We start from the raw sequence: 19,399 nt of genomic DNA, 5'->3' as shown, positions 1-19,399 counted from the left end.
ATATGCCATAACCTAGTGAGTACCATTCAGTGCTAGGCCCTGGTTGCTATCTTTGATTTTCCTTATAGCGTATTCCAGAACAAAGTTGAATAATAATGGCGACAACGCATCTCCTTGTTTCTGACCATTCTCGACGTATACAGTAATAGAAAATATGAATTTTCTTATTTGCCGTAATTTATGATGTAGTCCGTTGCTTGTCTAATTATCAGAAGAAGATAGTCATCCTAATCCACTTACTTTAGATTTGAAGTGCTAAAGTTTTCTTTTCTTTTTTTCTTTATTTTTTTTAACAAGTGGTATAATGTAAATATGTGGGGTTCACTAAGTAGTCCAAAGAAATAAGCCTGCTGGAGAAAGCAAATACTTAAGGTTGTGAAATATTGCAGCAAAATACAACTCCACGATGCACCAAATAGGTAACAAAATTTGCCCTTTTATATAAATTACTGTGTTAAAATTTATACGTTAATTTCTTATTCATATGGTTTATTTATATGAATTTCACGGAGAAACACTTGATTAATGTGCAAGTCAAGTATTCAAAAGTTTGTGTATTGTGTAAGTTTGTTCTAATATACAGGGTGTTTCTAAATGAATATTGGGGTTTTAAAGCTTTATAGTATTTATAACGTTTAACGTACAATTATTAATAATACATTAAATGAAAGAGCAACTCAAACAGTTTTTGTTAAAAGTGTTTAATGTGAGCACCATTCGTCACACGGCACACATCGACTTGATAGGCAAGTTCTTCCCAAACCTTAATTAGTGTGTTTGGAGTATTGTTGCAACAGCTGCTTCAATTCTCTTCCTTAAGAGTCCCTATCATTGCGAAATTAAAATACCGCTAATTTTACAATAATTATGCGATATCTTGAAATATATAAAAGATAATCGAAAAGTGGTTCAAAACCTTCCTAGACGATGTTATTTTGCATGAGTTACCATTATCACGAGTCACCTAGTAGCTTTCCGTATGCAGTTATTTAGAAACGCGAAAATAAATGCCGATTTTCTAAATGGCTGGAAATTGAAAGCAGATAAATGAGTCTTGATAACAGTATCTCACGCAAAATAATATTGTCTAGGGAGGTCTTGTTCCACTTTTCGATTATCTTTTATCTATTTGAAGATATCACATAATTACTATAAAATTAGCGGTATTTTAATTTCGCAGTAATGAGGCCTTTTAAATTCCTTAATCTTCTTAAAATTCTCTACACAGACGTCACTGAAATTGCTAATTCACGACTAGGCTTCCGAATTGATTTCTTGGGAGCTATGCGTGAAAGACCCTCTCACTCGTTCGACACGTTCTTCAGTCACTCTTGGTCGTCCCGTACTATTCCCTTTGCACTGACAGCCGGTGTTTTCCAACTGATGATACCATCTACGGATGTTATGATCACATGGTGGATTGCAATTGACTTAATATGGAAAGCACGTTTGCACTGTAACTACAGATTCAGTCTTTGCAAAATGTAAAACACAAAAAGCTTTCTGCTCACTAGTCATCTTTGCTACTAGCGTTTCCTGACAGCAGACAGAGGAAACAGTGCATCCGCATACGTGCGTACAAAACTGTTTGAGTTGCTCTTTCATTGGTCTATTATTTATAATTGTAAGTTAAAATTGTAATAAATATTACAAAGCCTTGAAAACCCGATATTAATTTTGAAATACCCTGTATGTTCTCTTTAATGCAAATCTCACTTTCGTTTTCAGACAGGAAGAATGCAAGAAATCGCAAGAATTACAAAAGGCACAGATGAAAATCGAGGAGCTGGAGGCGTCCATTGTGCTTTGGAAAGAAAAGAAATCATCGGATGCAGCATTTGCTCAGGGTGTTTCTCTTCCATCGAACCTTCCCTTATCGAGTGCTGAAGTGATAGCAAAGTTAAATAAACATCTTCTTCATGTGCTAAATGTAAGTTAGCTCTAAAGATAAGACATGTATCAATCGATAGGTCACATCAAGCTAAACAAAATTACATTATTAAGGATACATTTTCATGCGTAGTTTTCGAGAAAATCAATAAAAACAAATTTTTTGTAGTGCTACAATGTACGTCCTTTGGTGCCAATAGTAATTGGTAATTTGTATTCTGCTGGTACAGAATGTTTATTTATGTGTACTGAATATGTTAAAAAAAAAATGTTAACTTGCAGGTTGTATCTAGTATTATTGTGTCTTCTATCGATGATACACGTACTACTTACAGTGACACACATTATTCCCTACAGTGACACATATACTCCTGACAATGATGCAATCCCCTTAACAGTGTCACTATCCTCTTAAATGTGACGTACACTCCAACAGTAACACAGTACTCTTAATAGTGACATACGTACTTCTAAAAGTGACGCACAATCCGAACAGTGGCACATACACTCCTAACAGTGACGTACTACTCCAATCTGTGGCACAATACTTCTATCAGTGACATATTTATCCCTATCAATGACACAATACTTCTAACAGTGACGTACGCACTTCTAACAGTAACACAATACTCTTAGTAATGAGATATGTACTCCTAACAGTGACGCGGATATTTCTAATAGTGACATACATACTCCCAACAGTGACACAATACTCCTAACAGTGACGTATATACTCCTAACAGTGATGCGCATACTTCTAACAGGGATATAATGCTCCCAACAGTGACGTACACACTCCTAACAGTGACATACATACTCCCAACAGTGACACAATATTCTTAACAGTGACGTAGTACTTCAAACAGTGACAGTACTCTTAACAGTGATTCAGTGCTCCTAACAGTGACACAATACTCTTAAGAGTGACGTAATACCAACAGTGACACAATACATTTAACAGTGATTCAGTGCTCCTAACATAGGACGACTATACGTCCCGTTTTGACCGGGACAGTCCTGTTTTAGGGGCGTGTCCCGGCCGTCCCGTCAGTAGATGGAAAAAAAAGTAGTATTTGTCCCATTTTTTGCAAGTGAAAGACTAAGTATCAAACCCAGTACCCTAACTAACTCCTTTGTAAGTTTTTGGTAAATTAGAAGAGAAAAATATAAAGTTTGATATTTTATTGAAAACTGTAGGAATGGTGTTGTGCCTACCTGGTACATCCACTCCTGTCGAGCGTTGAAAAATCTTTCTTACATGTTGTAACAATAAAATCTACGTTACTAATACGGATCAGCTTCACAGAGAGGTCACCCTATCCTAACAGTGACGTAGTACTCCGAACCGTGAAACAGTTTCTTAACAGTGACTCAGTGCTGCTAACAGTGACGTGCATACTCCTAACAGTAACATACATTCTCCCAACAGTCACATATACTCCTAAGAGTGACACAATACTCCGAGCAGTTATGTACACTCATGTCCAAAATGATTGTCGCATATCTATAACTGTCTTCTTGTACGAATATAATTTGATAATGATTTTTCAGGGTACATTTAATACTGATACTATGTGTATAAACGAGAAATGTATATTTGTGGTAAATTTCATAGGAAAAGAATTATAAATACGAAAATTAGAATGAGTAAAATAAAATGTTGTTAAATGGACAAGAAAATTTTTATTTTCGTTTTATTGTTCTTATTTAATGCTCTTTTGACATAAATTTACCACATACATGTCTTTGCCGATTATACACATACTAACATTATAAGAAATACCGGGCGAATTCCTTATCAAATTATATTCCTAGAACAATATATTTATACACATGCGAAAATAATTTTGGACATGAGTGTACATGCTCCTAACAATGATACACACACAACTTGCAATCGTCTCAAAAATAAATAAATAAATAAATAAATAAATAAGCAATTTTCTAAGTCTTTCATTTATTAAAGGATGCGCACTGCATGAACTTTTTTTGAAACTTGCTTGTGATATATATTTGCAGGAATGCAATAAACAGGAAGAGCAAAATAAGAAGTTAGAAGAATCTTTGGCATCATTTCATACGAAATTCAATATCCATCGACATAGAATGGGTCTACTCTACAAACAGTACACGGACGATAAGAGCGAATGGCAGAAAGAGAAATCCCGGCTGGAAGCTGAAAGAGATAAACTACAGGATACAGCAGAAAGTGCCATGACTAAAGTAAAGGAGTACGAAAGTCGTTTAAGTACGCTGGAGAGTGATGACGATGAGCGGAAACGCTTTGCTGCAACGAGTCTTATGCAGATAGCCCTGCTGAAATCCAACGAGACGATTCTTATGAGGAAGTGTGAATATCTTCAAAGGCGAGAAACCCAAGTGCTGAAGGAAAACGTGAAACTTCAGGAGGAAATGACTTCAATGGAATCTACAGTTGTTAAGAAAATTGGTGATCTTAAAAGGCATAAGGTAAGTTTGTTAAGAAAGTTGGTGATCTTAAAAGGCATAAGGTAAGTTTGTTAAGAAAATTGGTGATCTTAAAAGGCATAAGGTAAGTTTGTTAAGAAAATTGATGATCTTAAAAGGCATAAGGTAAGTTTGTTAAGAAAATTGGTGATCTTAAAAGGCATAAGGTAAGTTTGTTAAGAAAATTGGTGATCTTAAAAGGCATAAGGTAAGTTTGTTAAGAAAATTGGTGATCTTAAAAGGCATAAGGTAAGTTTGTTAAGAAAATTTGTGATCTTAAAAGGCATAAGGTAAGTTTGTTAAGAAAATTGGTGATCTTAAAAGGCATAAGATAAGTTTGGAATAAAGAATGTGTCTGGCACATTTTTGGATCAAAAGATCCAATATATTTCAATCAAAAATTTCCTTGTAGGCCTTACGTCTGCAGAACTACATATAGTGTATCGGAACCCAAACTATCAGTTAACTCAGTATGATGTGCTTATTCCGTAAAAAATACGAAAACATGATTTAGGGGCCGTTCAAAAATGCTGTGACCCCTGGTCGAATTGGATCAAAAGATCAAATATATTTCAGCAAAAAAGTTTCTTGTAGGCCTTATATCTGGAGAACTACATATAGTGCAGCCAAACCCAAATTATCAGTTAACTCAGTATGATCTCGTTATTCCGTTGAAAATACGAAAACTCGAATTAGAGACTGTTCAAATATTTTGTGGCCCCTGATCCAAAAACTAATTGGCCAAGATCGCAATCTTTTGATTCATTTTCTCCTAAAATTCTTGTTAGTTAATATAAAATAAGTTCCTCACCCGTGGTGTGTCTCATTTATTATTTTCTAGAAATACAGTAAAGCCTCGATTATCTGCGAGTGACGCGAAAATAATAATAATAATAATAATAATAATAATAATAATAATAATAATAATAACCCATTTGCAGTCGCGCTCAATTATATTTCTTAAGTAGTCGCTGCGGACTGACTGTCTGCATGCAAATAAGTACTCTATGTTCTAAAACATGAAAATAGATTGCACTGTAAAAAAATCACTATTTCCAACAATAGTGCACGTTTCGATGTGTAACTCTACTCTGATAAACAGAAGCCGATTATGGTAAGGTATGAAAAACTGAAATTAGGAAGAGTGATTTGCGTGGTAGTAAATTACATTCATTGTTCACTATGAAGTGAAAGTCCACGAGCAACCACTTGAGGGTTAATTACGAACCTAGAGAGAGAGAGAGAGAGAAAAAAATAATTTTAATCCAAAAATGAAATGAAATGAAATCTTTAAGTTTTACGTCCCACGGTTATGCCGGTTAGGCTAAAGGAGACGGTGATGATAAGAGATGAGTGAAAGGGTGGAATGAAGAAAGTGGGAGGAAACGGGAGAACCCCGAGAAAACCCACGAGCACGGTGTTTGTCCACCACAAAGTTCACTTGGCGGGAGCAGGGCTTGAATCCGGGACCCCAAGTACCAGAGGTGTTACCACTGAGCCACCGCGCCCCCTCTAATTTTAATCCAAGTAAACACCCGGAAAATACAATAGGCTCTACAGTGCGAAGGTGAAAAATTAGTAACAGGTTTATTGTGCATCGTAATCTTATAGGACTTCTCGGACTTTGTGGATGAGAGTCAGTATTTTCGGTTGGTTCTTCATTCTTGAGCAACTGTAATTGCTGCTACTTACTGAATGCTATTCTCTAAACTATTAAATGTTTAAGAAAGCTCTTTAACCCCTTTCTGCAAGATTTTTTTTTCTTTTAGCGAAAAAAAAATAATCAGTATTGGAAATCCTCATATGGGAACTTGAAAAATGAATTAAAACTTGAATTTTAGATTTTTCACTTAATTCCGACGAGAAATAAGTAAGTGCCATATATGACACACATACAACTCACAAAAGAACATGCCAGATGACACCAAAATCTCTTATTCATACACGTCAATATCTCACACAACAGACAAAACAGTCATTTGGTGCCTTTGATAAATCACAAAAAAGCTAAAGTGTAAAAACGATATGTGCCATATGTGCCATATATGCGGTAAGGGGTTAAAGATGAGTTATTCAACGTAACTTCAGTGCTTTACCAATTGCTTTAATCTAAAATACTCAGTGTTTTGAGCAAGTTTGGTCTTGTTAAACAGTATGTCATCATATCGTGTGATGTCACACTCAATCTACATAGGCGCTGATTAATAATAATAATAATAATAATAATAATAATAATAAAAACTACGTAAAATATCTGACTGTTTCAGATTAATGTACTTTGTAAATGTAAAAAGTTATTTTATTTTCGTATTTATTTATTTATTTATTTATTTATTTATTTTCTAGGAAATGTCGAATTACAGAATCTCAGCATTGCAGCGACTTGTGGATGAAAGTGTGCCGCTACAAATGCTGGAGAAAGCAAACTGGCAATACAACGAGCTAACTGCGAAGTACCGAGACTTATTGCAACGGGAGCAAAGCCTAGTAAGTCATTTTGGATATACAGAAATCGTATTAATTTTGAAATTTAGAACTTCTTATTTGTGTTTGAAGTATTATGTCCTTTTCATTAAGTAGGCCATTTTTCCCCTTAGTTTTAGTGAGCAAGCCGTCTTGTGAGTGCTACTCTCTTCAAGTGAACTTTGCACCTGGTAATTAGAATCAAGACACAAAAGGAATAATGCCAATAAGTGGCTGGCTTCTTGAAATCTAAGACGCAGCTTATAAAAACTCCTATGGTATCCTCTTTGCTTTATCAGATGAAATTAGTAATTCTTGGCTACAATTTTAGTATTCACTGCGTAGTGTTCTTTCAATAGTGTTTTTAGCTAGTTGTACGATTTCGTAGATGAAGAGTCTGGCCAGCATATACCTCTCAACTGACTATATGCGTCGGTACTTAGAAGTGCTAAATACAGTGGATACTTTTCTTTAATTTGCTATTTGCATGCTATTTGGATGGCTGGTACATGTTGGAACCTTTCTAGGTATGGATGAATACATTCTTTGATGTTCAAACATAGATAAGGTAAACATCTTGGTGTATACACCAGAAGAAGTTACGGTAGAGCTTAGATACGAAAAGAAACTAAATGCGCGAATGTTGTTACTGTTAGCTTCGTCTATTCCACTGAATAGGTTTTGGTTGAGAATGCTCTAGTTTTGAACAGTCTCATTTCTCGTAACAAGCATGCTTCATGATATTTAACATTAATTGCCTAGTTACTCGTATCACTTTTTTTTTTTTAATTAATAATGCTATCACATCCCCTGTCTAAGTTTAAGGTTAAATTTTTAGTTCCTGTGAAATAGGATTCATAGCCAGGAGATGAGAGAACATTATATGTATATTGACCAGCCAGAACATTATGAGTACCTACCTAATAGCTGGTATGTCCATCTTGGGCTGTTGTTTGGCATGGAAGGAATAAGACCTTAGTAGGTGGCTGGAGACATGGCGCACCACATTTGCACACACAAGTCACTTACTCCATGTAAATTTCACGCCGGGGGTCGATGAACTCGGGTCTGATGTTCAGTGACATGTCAAAGGTGCTCAATTGGGTTAAAATCGGGTGAGTTTGGGGGACATTGCAGCAATTCAAATTCATTAGTGTTCCCTAAACCAATGCAGCACAACGATGGCCTTGTGACAAGATGCCCTTCACAACTAGGAACGTGGCCGACATGTATGCATGTACATGATCACTATGGTGCCTTCCACACGCATCTAGTGGGTCCATTGATGACCAAGTGAAGATTCCCCAAATCATAATGAAGCCACCACTCACCTGTTGTCCTACTATGCGCGTCTTGAGCAGCATTTTCTGTGGAAGACGATGAATTCTGATGACGGTTATTGATGTGATGAAGGCAGTATTATGATTCATCCGACCATACAGCATTGTGCCAGTGTTCGACGATCGAGTGACAATGACTGTGATGTGCGGTTAACATTGGTACATGTGAGACGGCTGCTGCGGAGGACCATATCTAACAGTGTATAGTAATTCTCCTGCATGTCCGCTGTTAATTGTACTACAATTTGCTCCCTATCCTGCGGCCCCGCGTAGCGTAGTCGCTAACGCACTCGCCTTCGGTGCGAGCGGTCCCGGGTTCGATTCCCGTTGAGGACACTCGATCGAAAAAGTGTAAAAAGCTTTTTCAGCCTAGCCGTTCCGAATAAGGTTTTCCTTATTCACACCAGGCAGATGCCGGTGTGGTACCTAACATATAGGTCCCAGGCTGTTTCCTTCCTTCTCTTTCCCTGGATAGTGAGCTTGCCGAGGGACGTCATCTCTCTTACGTGACGGGCTAAAATGGCCATGGATGAAGAAAATCCGGAAATCTAATTCTTAAATCCTAAATCCTTGTTCCCTATTACACTGTTAACCTCGACAGTTAACAATGTCTGGCATCTTTAATGAGATGTGGTCGCCCCACTTATCGTTTGGTGTGGGTTTCACTGTTCTTTTTATCAGCTTTGAGAGAGACTAACTACAGCAACTCACGAACAGCCGACAAGTCACACTTTTTCCCAGATACTCGTTTCCAACTGTTTCGGCATCACAGTGCTATATATATATAAGTAAATAGTGCTATATATATTTATTTCTTTTTCTTTTAAAGGGTGTACTATAAACAACGCAACTTTTAAAATGCCCGCCATTTTTGTTCTAGTAAGTTGGTAGCACTGAATGTTATAGTATTTTCATCTGTTGTCTTTGTGGTTAGTAGTCAAGGACGCATGGTCGTCATCGCCAAACATTCACCAATCTCTGCACAGCATTAACTACATTTGTAGTAAGTTTTTACTATGACAACACATTTTTCGGTCGTGAAACGCCTCCTATTCCTACTTGTACAGAAAACATGACGATTATGCATTGTTCGGTACTCCATGACCACTAACCACAAAGACAACAGGTGAAAATCGTGTAACGTTCAGTGCTGCCAACTTACTAGAAAAGAAATGGCGGGCATTTCAAAAGTTGCATTCTTTATGGGACACCCTATATAATATATAAGAAATAGATATAAAACACATTAACAGAGTGTTTCGACATTTTGTAAAATACTGGACTGCTTCGACTTTGAGTAATTGGTTATTGCTACTGAAATGCTATAGTCTACAATGTGAATTGTCTTAACTTTTCACAATTTAGCTTACATTTCATCCTGACGAAAGATATTCGTTTATTGTGCCTGAAATATCAGTGATAAGTTGATGAATATTAGATCATCATTATTGAAAAAACAAAGCTTAGTACCGTGTAAAAATTTTTAATATGTTTTGTGTACGTTCAATTAGTGTAAGCAATAAGCATTCGTAACACGAGCTTTACAGGACACTGGTTAGTGCACAGGAAAAAAAAAAAAGGTACATGGAGATTTTGTTGGAAGATTTCTGGAAGTGCATAGTGATCGTACCGGAAAAGGTAATCGACAGTGATCTCGTTCATCAAGTAACGTTAATTTTCTGAAAGTATCCGTTCTGAGCATGGCACATTTTGCCGAAACCTTCACAATTGAATCGAAATTTGATTTTTTTTTTGGTAAGTATAGGGTGATCCAATAAAACCACCCAGATTTTAAAGGCCAATAAAACAAAAAAGTATTTGTTTGTTCGAAAAATATCAAATAGTATTGATAACAGTTTGTAATTACGTGTTGTGATTTGAATTACTCTGTTCTCTTGTGTTTTGAAATGACACATCAATTGACAATACAGTTATTCTTATAATACCCAATAAAACTCCTCACTTCTATATCTGCTGGGGGCCGCAGTGGCTCAGTTGCAGAGCATTCACCTCTGGGGCATGGAACCCTTGGTTCGATCCCAGCTCGCGCCAAAAGAGCTGTGTGGTGGACAAACACCGTGTGCATGGGTTTTCTCGATGTTCTCCCGTTTCCTCCCACTTTCTTCATTCCATCATTTCATTTATTTCTCATCATCACCGTTTCCTTTAGCCTAGCCGGCACAATCGTTGGACGTAAAACCGAAAGATTTCATACTACAATACTTTCGTTTATTAGCCTTTAAAATGTAGGAGGTCATATAGAGTTATGATGTACAACTTCCAAGCAGTATTTAATATGCAACGTGTGAAATCTTGTAGCAATACATTCATCTTGTTTCAGGACGACAATCTTGGCACATCACCGCACACTGTTGTAGTTACAGTTGCAATAAAACGCTTTCAACAAAAAGTTGTATTATATCCTGAATTAACGTTACTTTTATGATTTTGCATTGTGTCTCTCGATTTCAAAAGAATATTTGACTAAAACTCAGTATTTTGTTTTAAAAGGTGTCTCAGAGTCAACTGGCAACCCGTCTTCAGGAAGAAGTGGACATTCTGAGAAAAGATAAAGAGGAAATGCATGGTCAGCTACAAGCCACGAGGGAAAAACTTCACTCGCTAGAAGCCATTGTTTCATCTCTGGGTGAAGACCGAGTCACACAGGATAGTCAAGATAATCAAGTACAAAATGATATATCTTTCTCAGATTTTGTAAAAATTATTTTTATTATATCTAGACTGCGCGGGAGAAACAGTAGGTTAGAAATTGACCAAAATTAGTTAAGTCAAAATTGGAGACCTATATATGTCATGCTCCACCTCGGGTTAACTTGGTATAAGTCAATTCTAAACGTAAGTTGAATAATCGCGTCTTGGTACTGTTAGTATAAGTGATTCATACTTACGCTTAATAAAATAAAAAATCGCCTCCTGAAAACTTTTTTTTTTTTTAACTTACACTGTTACTCCCGCGCAGTGTAGATATATTCCTTCAATCCTCTAAGGCACAGAAAGAGGGTTACTATATCTTTCATTTTTCCCGTAGGTTTTAAGTTTTATTTGTACATTTTACCCTATACGTTTTTATTTTTACATTAAAACGGTGTATTCCGGTTTGTGTTTTATTTTAATTTATTTATTTATTCATTTAATAAATAACGAAATAATAATTCTGAAACTTTTAGAATATACGAGGGAGAATCAGAAACTAAGATTACGAGGCCAATATTTCTGGAGTTTCCTCTATTGCGGTATTTTTAATCCATGGAGTTGGCAACTGTGCAGAGTTTCAGCCAGCTGCCACCGATGGCGCTAAATGTAGGTAATCACAAATGCCAACTCGTTTGGAAAGCTGGTCTCGCGAAGATGTCCACTCAGTTATTCGATTTCTTGAGCAAAACATGTAAACCGCGGCTGAAATTCGCCGGCAGCTGGTAGATGATTACAGAGAGGTTTTAATGTTTCATCAGCAACGCGTAAAATGGTGTAGAAAGTTTGTGGCTGGTAGAACTCGCTCCAAGCGACTTTCACGTGTTCCCGCACTTGAAGGAGCACCTAGAAGGCCGTCGCTTCGCTTTAGACGAGGAGGTAAAACACTTCGTGACAACGTTGCTGAACACGCAGGGGCAGGATTTTTACCCGAAGGGAATCTTCAAACTCATCCCATGATGCTACAAGTGCCTCAACTGATATGGAAACTATGTCGAAAAATAACCTAATGTATGTATTATATTTTGGATGTATTGGTTGTATGAAGTTAATATACAGGGTCTTCCAAAAGTCCTGCAAAAAAGTAAAAAGCTGTAACTTTGAAAGTACTACTTACAATTTTGTATTTTGTTTGTAATGTTTAGTGGAAATGTTAAAATTTTTGTTGGCAACAATGAGCGGATGTAAACGTTGACGTCATAACCGCAAATCACGTGACAAAGATGGCGTCTACTCAAGAGAAAGCGCAGTGTGTCGCGTGGTTTTGTGAGTTAAAATCCAGTGTTTTGGTTAGAAGAAAATTTCGACAAAAATATCAGAAACAACCACCTGCAGGTTCAAGTATCAAGAGATGGTACGATAAGTTCCTTAGCTACCGGAAGTGTCTTGGACTTGCCTCGTAGCGGAAGGCCAACAACCAGTGTTGATGTTATTCAGTCCGTGCAGGAAAGCGTGTTGCGAAGTCCAAAGAAATCCTTGAAACGCAGATCCTTGGAGCTGCGAGTGCCAATGACAACGCTACACAATATCGTTCGTAAGAAAATGATACAGAAGTTTACAAGCAAAAACCGAAAGATGTTCAGGACCTCCGGAAGAAGATACGTGATGTGATTGGGAGTATTACGGATGAAATGCCATTCTTGGATTCCCGAAAAGACTTCAGCAATGTTTGGACGTAAATGGTGCTCAGTTGGAGGTTTGGCGTTGCAAAAAATGCTTGGAAACAAAATTTCAGACTTTCTTACAAGTCCACTAAAAGTTTTTTACAAATACAATAAATGGTTACAAAGTTACAGCTTTTTACTTTTTTGCAGGACTTTTGGAAGACTCTGTATATACGTCTCACTGCAGGCTTTGTAACTTTACTTCCTGATCACTCCTCGTAAATTAGTGCGTTAGTGGTTAACGCATCGGCACGGTATGCCGAGTTCGACTCCTGGTTCACTTTTTTCTTTCACTCTTTGTGTGTTATACTAAATTATACTTGATAAAGGAAAAAAAAAATCAATGAAATAAAATGAGTTGAATAAATATCAAACTAGGTTTGTGGTACAGACCATGTAATCTGAACATCGACATCGAGAATGGAAGAATGTATGGCTATTCAGGGATCTTAATCGATAGCATAATGATTAACGCACTAACATGGTTAAGTTGTGACTTTTTTACTTTTTGTATATTACTGAAATCGCATCTATAGACCCAGTTGATGTGATGTAAAAGCGCTTAGTTCTTTTACTTGTAAAATATAGTTCTTCTATAAAAATTCGGGATTTAATACAGAAAATACCGGTAGACTTATAACTGCATCAATCTGTTATGACAAGAGTAGTAAATTGTAGCAACGGAATTGCATTTAAAGCCTTCTTCTGACAGTGACAGCTGTTTTGCAGGTAGAGGAACATTGTGTATAGAGTATCGATCCAGAATAGTTTCTTTAAGGAATAAGGGCTTTCTTTATCATCTCCTTTCCGTTTTCTTTTCTTTATTTAAAACTAAGTGATTATGAATAATGTATACAGGAGATTGATCCGTTTATATGTGTCCGATTTTACCTTTACCCCTTCTCATAGAATTGACTGATCCGAATGATTCAAACAGCAGGAAGAAGCCAGTGGCCTCTAGTATCGCGCAAAGTTCGAGCGTGTGTGTGATGCACATCATGGCTCCCGATGAGAACCAGTTTTGGGAAGGCTACGTCATAGCACTTTTCCACGCCACGTTTTCCGTAACAGAGATCCGAAAACACTGTAGGGGAAATGGATGTGCTTTGGGGTTAACACCATCAAGAACATAATTAATCGACTTTAATACCACGACGTTTCAGCACTTCTTTTACCCAGTAAGGGAAGTAGAAAGCTACTGTGTATTGCAGTAACTAGACCTGAACCCTAAAGTTGCGCCGAACGACCCTACAGAAAAACTCTCCCACACAGCGTGTGATGGCAAGACAATTGCTCGGGGCACAATCAACTGTGAACAGCGACCTACGTGGCAAATTAAGGCTCTGGATGGTGTTTAAAAGTCGTGAACATGTCTTTACTGCTGCCCGTCAGAGGGATATTTGATTTGATTTGATTTTGTGCTTAGCGTCCTTTTCAACAGATAGGCTACATGACCTGCAGCGTAACGAGGGAACAGAACCACAGCAGCTCCCGTCGGGAGAGCGAAGCCGACGCGCCTCGGGAGAAGAGAAAGATCCACTTCAAGCATCTCTACGAACGCCATCTATCTGGGGGAAAGTGGAAGTTTATTGCACACTTGATGAAACATTGATTTATCAGGCACCTGGGAGGAAGGGAAAGATCCACTGCATGCATCTCTACAAACGCCACCTATCGGGAAAAAAGTGGAAGATTATTGCCACACTCGAAAAAGGATGGATTTATCTATCTGATTGTAACAAAATTCGAGCCGTAACATACACCCCACGAGACGCAGAAACCCGTCCTGACTTCATTCGTCAGTGCAAAGCAAGTTTCTCGAAGTGATTTCTGGTTGTCGCGGGACACTGTTATGAAGGCAAGTTAGCGTTTCGGCATGTGCATAAAAACTACAAAATCAACTCTGCATTTTATCAGGAACATATCCTCACACTAATTTATACAAAAGATCTACCCCGTTTGTATGGAAATGCAATAAATCTAGTTCGTGTGCTTATGGATAAGGCCTAATCACATACATCCCGTTCTACTTCTGCAACAGACGATCGCAGACACCGGGATCCAGACTATTCCCTTCCAAGACATACCAGTGAAGTCACCTGATACCAATCTCATGGATTTAAGCAGGTTTGGCCTGTTGAAAAGAGCACTCGCGTCGCGTCGTGTCACCACTGCCCATGGTCTCTGGAAAGCCTGCCGGGAGGAGTGGCTCGAAACTCGCGTTCCTCTGCTTCAACGGAGTCGGCTACAATGGAAGCTGCGGTACAAGGATATTGCCAAGACAGATGGTGCTGACATCGAGGGCAATCGATGGTAGTACCGTGGTTTTTTTTTTTTTTTTTTTTTTTCCTAAGATAAGTGAGACGTCAAAATCAAACCGTATAGACGCATCAACCTTCTGTCAAATAAAACCATTATAATTTCTATTGTAATATGGCATTAAGATTTTGACTAGATTTTTATTATAATCGTTATCTTACATTTTACAGATTTCTGCACTGTCAAAACAATTAGCTGCACAAGAACTGAAAGAGTTAAGTGAAAGGCAAAGAGCTGATCATGCTGACAAAATGTACCAACTTTTGAAAGGTAATTTATTCCTACAAAATTTCAAATTACATTTTTGAAATGCGATAAGCGTTAAGAGGCCTTATTCCAGCGAAATTAAAATTCCGCTAATTTTATAGTAATTATGTGATATCTTCAAATAGATAAAAGATAATTGAAATGTGGAACAAGAGCGCCCTAGACAATATTATTTTGCGTGAGGTACCGTTATCACAAGTCACCTAGTAGCTTTCCGTTTGCAGCCATTTAAAAACGCGAAAATAAATGCCGATTTTCAAAATTGCTCGAAATCGAAAGCAGATAAGGGAGTCGTGATAACGGTATCTCATGTAAAATAATATTGTCTATGGCGCTCTTGTTTCACATTTCGATTATCTTTTATCTATTTGAAGATATCACATAATTACTGTAAAATTAGCGGTATTTTAGTTTCGCCGGGACGAGGCCTTTTAAGGACATACAGAGTTTGTCTGGGAAATAGTAGGACTGATTTCTTCCTGCTAAAACTTGGTGAAGAAGGGGATGTTACTGCGCTGGTTGGGTGATGGGGGGTCTTAGCTACGGGTGCCTTGTCAACTCCTTTCAAGGTGCCTTGTCATCTGCATAATGAATCGTTTGTTAGAGCACGCGTTATGCGGTAAAGTTTTGCGTCAAACTGGATAAAACTGCAAGTGAGACCCATGACAGATCAAGACTGCGTATGCGAGTGATGCCATGGGTCGAGCAAGAGTTTTTGAGTGGTACAAAAGGAAGAAAGCAAGTTTAAAATAAGCAACGATCCAAATTTTCTCGACAATGTTATCACATGAGACGAGTTGTGGCTTTTTGAGTACGACCCCGCGACAAAGCTGTGAATAGTACACCCCCCGCCTCACCTCGTCTCAAAAAAGCCCGCATGAGAAAGTCGAAAATGAAATTGATGTTGATCATCTTTTTTGACTGCAAAGGGGTAGTGCACAGAAAGTTTGTACCACCTGGTGAGACTGTGAATGTTTCATTCTATGTGGAAGTACTCGAGAGACTCCGAAAACGAGTCGCCCGCGTCCGTCCAGCAATCGCTGGATCATGGAATCTTCATGATGACAATGCGCCGAGCCTTTGCTGTCATGGACTTCCTGACCAAACATGGCATCACACAGCTTCTCCAGCCACCCTACAGCCCAGATAGCGCTCTTCAGACTTCTTCCTCTTCCCCCGACTGAAAAGGGTCATGAAAGGACGGCACCACGGCTCGGTCCGGGCCATTCAAAAGGCCGTAACGATGGAGCTGAAGAGCATTCCAGTTTCTGCATTCCAGGAAGCTCTCAGTGATTGGCAGAGTCGCTGGAAACACTGTGTTGATGCAGAAGGGGTTTATTTTGAAAACTATTAAGTCGTTGTGTCAAGATTGCGTGCATACAATTTTTTGAAAAAAATTTAGTCATACTATTTTCCGGACAACTCTGTATCTGTGCACTGCTGAAAGATTTACTGTACTGTTTCAATCTCTCTTGTTGTGCTATTCTTCAACAGGATTAACTGACTTAAAAATCGAGCCACTTTTTATGAAAATATATTGCATTTTTCTGGTGTAAAGGTTATAGAAGTTGAGCTTTGAGAAAGTTGATACCCTCTTGTTACTTAAGGGGATGTCTACCCACTTGCAAGTGTTTCAGGATCCCTATAAGATAACACGTAGATATTTCTATGTGAATATTTAACAAGATATTGCACTTACCGTCTCAAAATTTTCCATGATATTTTCCAACAGCAATACCTATATGTTCATGGTTTCTGTTTTTGATTTAATGCCCCAGATCAATTTAGATTAATTATAATGTATACTTCCGTTTACACTTGGCAACGTAGAGGATAGAATTTCTCCAGGAATTGAGAGCTCTCTGCTGAACCTCTAGCCCTAATAGTCTTCGCGTCACGTGGTAGTGATTTATGAGCGCTTCTGGCTAAAAACAAATGTTGTCTCTGTTTCTTCCTTTTTTGTGTGTGTGTGTGTCAAAAACTTGTTTTGGGCAGCTTTGTCCTCAGTTTTGTCCACTGCCTCTATCGAGATAGCAGTTATACAATGGAGATCGTTTGCAGATCTCATAGCAGATAATGTAACATTCTTTGAAGAAACTCGAAGACTGACATACGAACCGCGTGACAATTTGGGTAGGGAATCTGGAGCGTTGCAATTTTGTGTTCTGAAGTCCGCCTTATCACACAAGATGAAATGACCATAAACAAGAGACTTGTGAAGGAAGAAGGAAAATGTTCTTAGTAATTGTATCCAATTGTTTCCACATTTTTCACCTTTCCCCCCGAAAGATCCCTTCGAAAAGGGAAAGAGGGGAGGGTGATTTTGTGACCCTTGAGTTTTAGAATAGTCTTGAAACGAACTGCGAAGTGCACTTACTGGAAATTCTACTGTCGTTGTGCTATAATATCTGTGTTGCAAGAAGTGTGACAAAATGAAGGAATCAAAGAGGAAAAGAATTTGGTACTCTCTCCTTCAAAAACGAAGTCTCGCCAAGCTAATTCATATGTGTGGTCGATCTCAGAGTATGGAGTTCAGAGACTGGATAGTTAATATTTACCATACAGGATTACCTTACAACCAATTAAATTCCATTTTCACCTAGCTTGGGCTGGGTTTGGGCAACTCCCTCTTGTGCAGTCGCCTGGACCCAGATCAGGCTCGTATTTATGGACATGTGTCTATTTCCGGATCACTTCGGAATTGATCCTTCGTTAATAACCATTCAAGTTCATTACTATATTTCCTGAATTATCCAGTAAACCTTTCTCCTCCAATCCTTTATCTTTCTTCATTCTTTCTCTTTTTCTTTTCTTCTCTGCCTCCCTCTGCTACTCTTCTTTCTCACTCTTCTTTTTCCTAACACTAACAAAACTGAAAAACGGTGTCGTGACGGGGAGTAGTCGCTATCAGCACGGTCAATAAGCTGTTTCGATAGTTTTTTCTTCTTCGGGAGTCCGATATGGAATGATTAACTCGAAAATGAACATATACAGAAAGAATAATAATAATAAAATTTATTCATGATTTCAATTATCAGATAGGAGAGTATTGTATTTCTTCCTTACTTCGGGCGACTCCTCCTTCCACCCACGAATAAAATTACCCGTATACATGACAATAGGAAGGTATTGCGTTGAAAAATATGCTTTTTGTAGAATCATTTTAATTTTAGGCATATAGTCATTCTACTCCTTTTCATAATGTAATTAATATAGATGTATGCACAGTATAAATGTAATGTGTTAGAGATGTAATAAACTATTTCGTTGATAATTGTTTTTGGTAGAATCATTTGAATTTCAAGCATAACGTCATACTAAGGGGTTCCATAATATTGTGGTTAGAACTTTTGACTCCTGTTCGCGTGATTCTAGGTTCGATTCCCTACTAGAATACTCAGATCATTGGCGTTTGCTCATCGTTGTGAGGCAAGCTGGGGAGCCACGTGATTAAAAGACGTGACAGTCTATAGAATTAATATAAATGTATACACAGTACAAATGTTGTTTGACAGTAGTAAGGTATTTCGTTGATATGTATATACTATTTCTAGGATGTATACATTTCTTTGTATACGACTTTTATAATGTATAATGTATTCTTATAATCAAGAACGAAATTTTAAAATTCTTCTTCTTCTTATTATTATTATTAAGTATTCTGCCTTTTGGCCGGTCCTGGGACTGATGAGATTTTTTTCGTTTCTTCTTAATTTTCAGTTTGGACCTTGAAATATTTCTTCCATGTTTCTCGATTTTCAGCTTCTTCTTAATAATAATTAATTATTAATGCTTAATAATAATTAGGCATAACAATGTTAGAAAACTGAAATATTTTAACAGAGCAGTTGATTTCCACGAATGTCTAATAACAAATTTTACCACCCAAGTGAGATTTATACCACTTGACACTATGGTTCGGAACTCATGACTATCATATTTGTGTTACAAGGTTATTTTCTAAAGACAGCTGTTTATTAGTCTAAAATCTAAACTCAGCAATACAGCCCATAGGGGCCTGGACATGCCAGCTGATAAACATTCATAACCTAGAAGATCGTGATCAGTGCAATGACATCAAACAATCCTTTCGTCTTTCTTGGCCAGAGATCGCTACCACTTTATTCGGATAGTTCTCCATTTCTTTCACGATGTTGACTCAACTTCGGAAGTTGTGAGCTTACACTGGCAATCGAATCCTATTCTACGTACAATGGAGACACAATATAACGAGATTCAGCTAAGGAAAAACTCCTAAATAGTCATTAGTAGGAAAAG

General features: G+C 37.7%; 1 protein-coding gene across 3 annotated transcripts in view; it reads left to right on the top strand.

Annotated features, from left to right (window-relative positions):
• Cep290 (Centrosomal protein 290kDa) overlaps window positions 1-19,399 on the top strand; it is a 242,003-nt gene that overhangs the window by 134,544 nt on the left and 88,060 nt on the right. For all 3 annotated transcript variants that reach the window (XM_081756433.1, XM_081756431.1, XM_081756432.1), the window contains 5 exons: window positions 1,729-1,930; window positions 3,910-4,359; window positions 6,703-6,843; window positions 10,671-10,844; window positions 15,025-15,124. In XM_081756433.1, coding sequence (XP_081612559.1) covers window positions 1,729-1,930; window positions 3,910-4,359; window positions 6,703-6,843; window positions 10,671-10,844; window positions 15,025-15,124 — 1,067 coding nt within the window. The remainder of the gene's footprint in view (window positions 1-1,728; window positions 1,931-3,909; window positions 4,360-6,702; window positions 6,844-10,670; window positions 10,845-15,024; window positions 15,125-19,399) is intronic.

Source organism: Thermobia domestica, chromosome 4, assembly GCF_964235325.1.
Source record: "Thermobia domestica chromosome 4, izTheDome1.hap1.1, whole genome shotgun sequence".
Taxonomy (NCBI): Eukaryota; Metazoa; Arthropoda; class Insecta; order Zygentoma; family Lepismatidae; genus Thermobia; species Thermobia domestica.
Note: the sequence above shows the minus strand (reverse complement) of the source record. Positions and strands in the feature narration are given on the sequence as shown.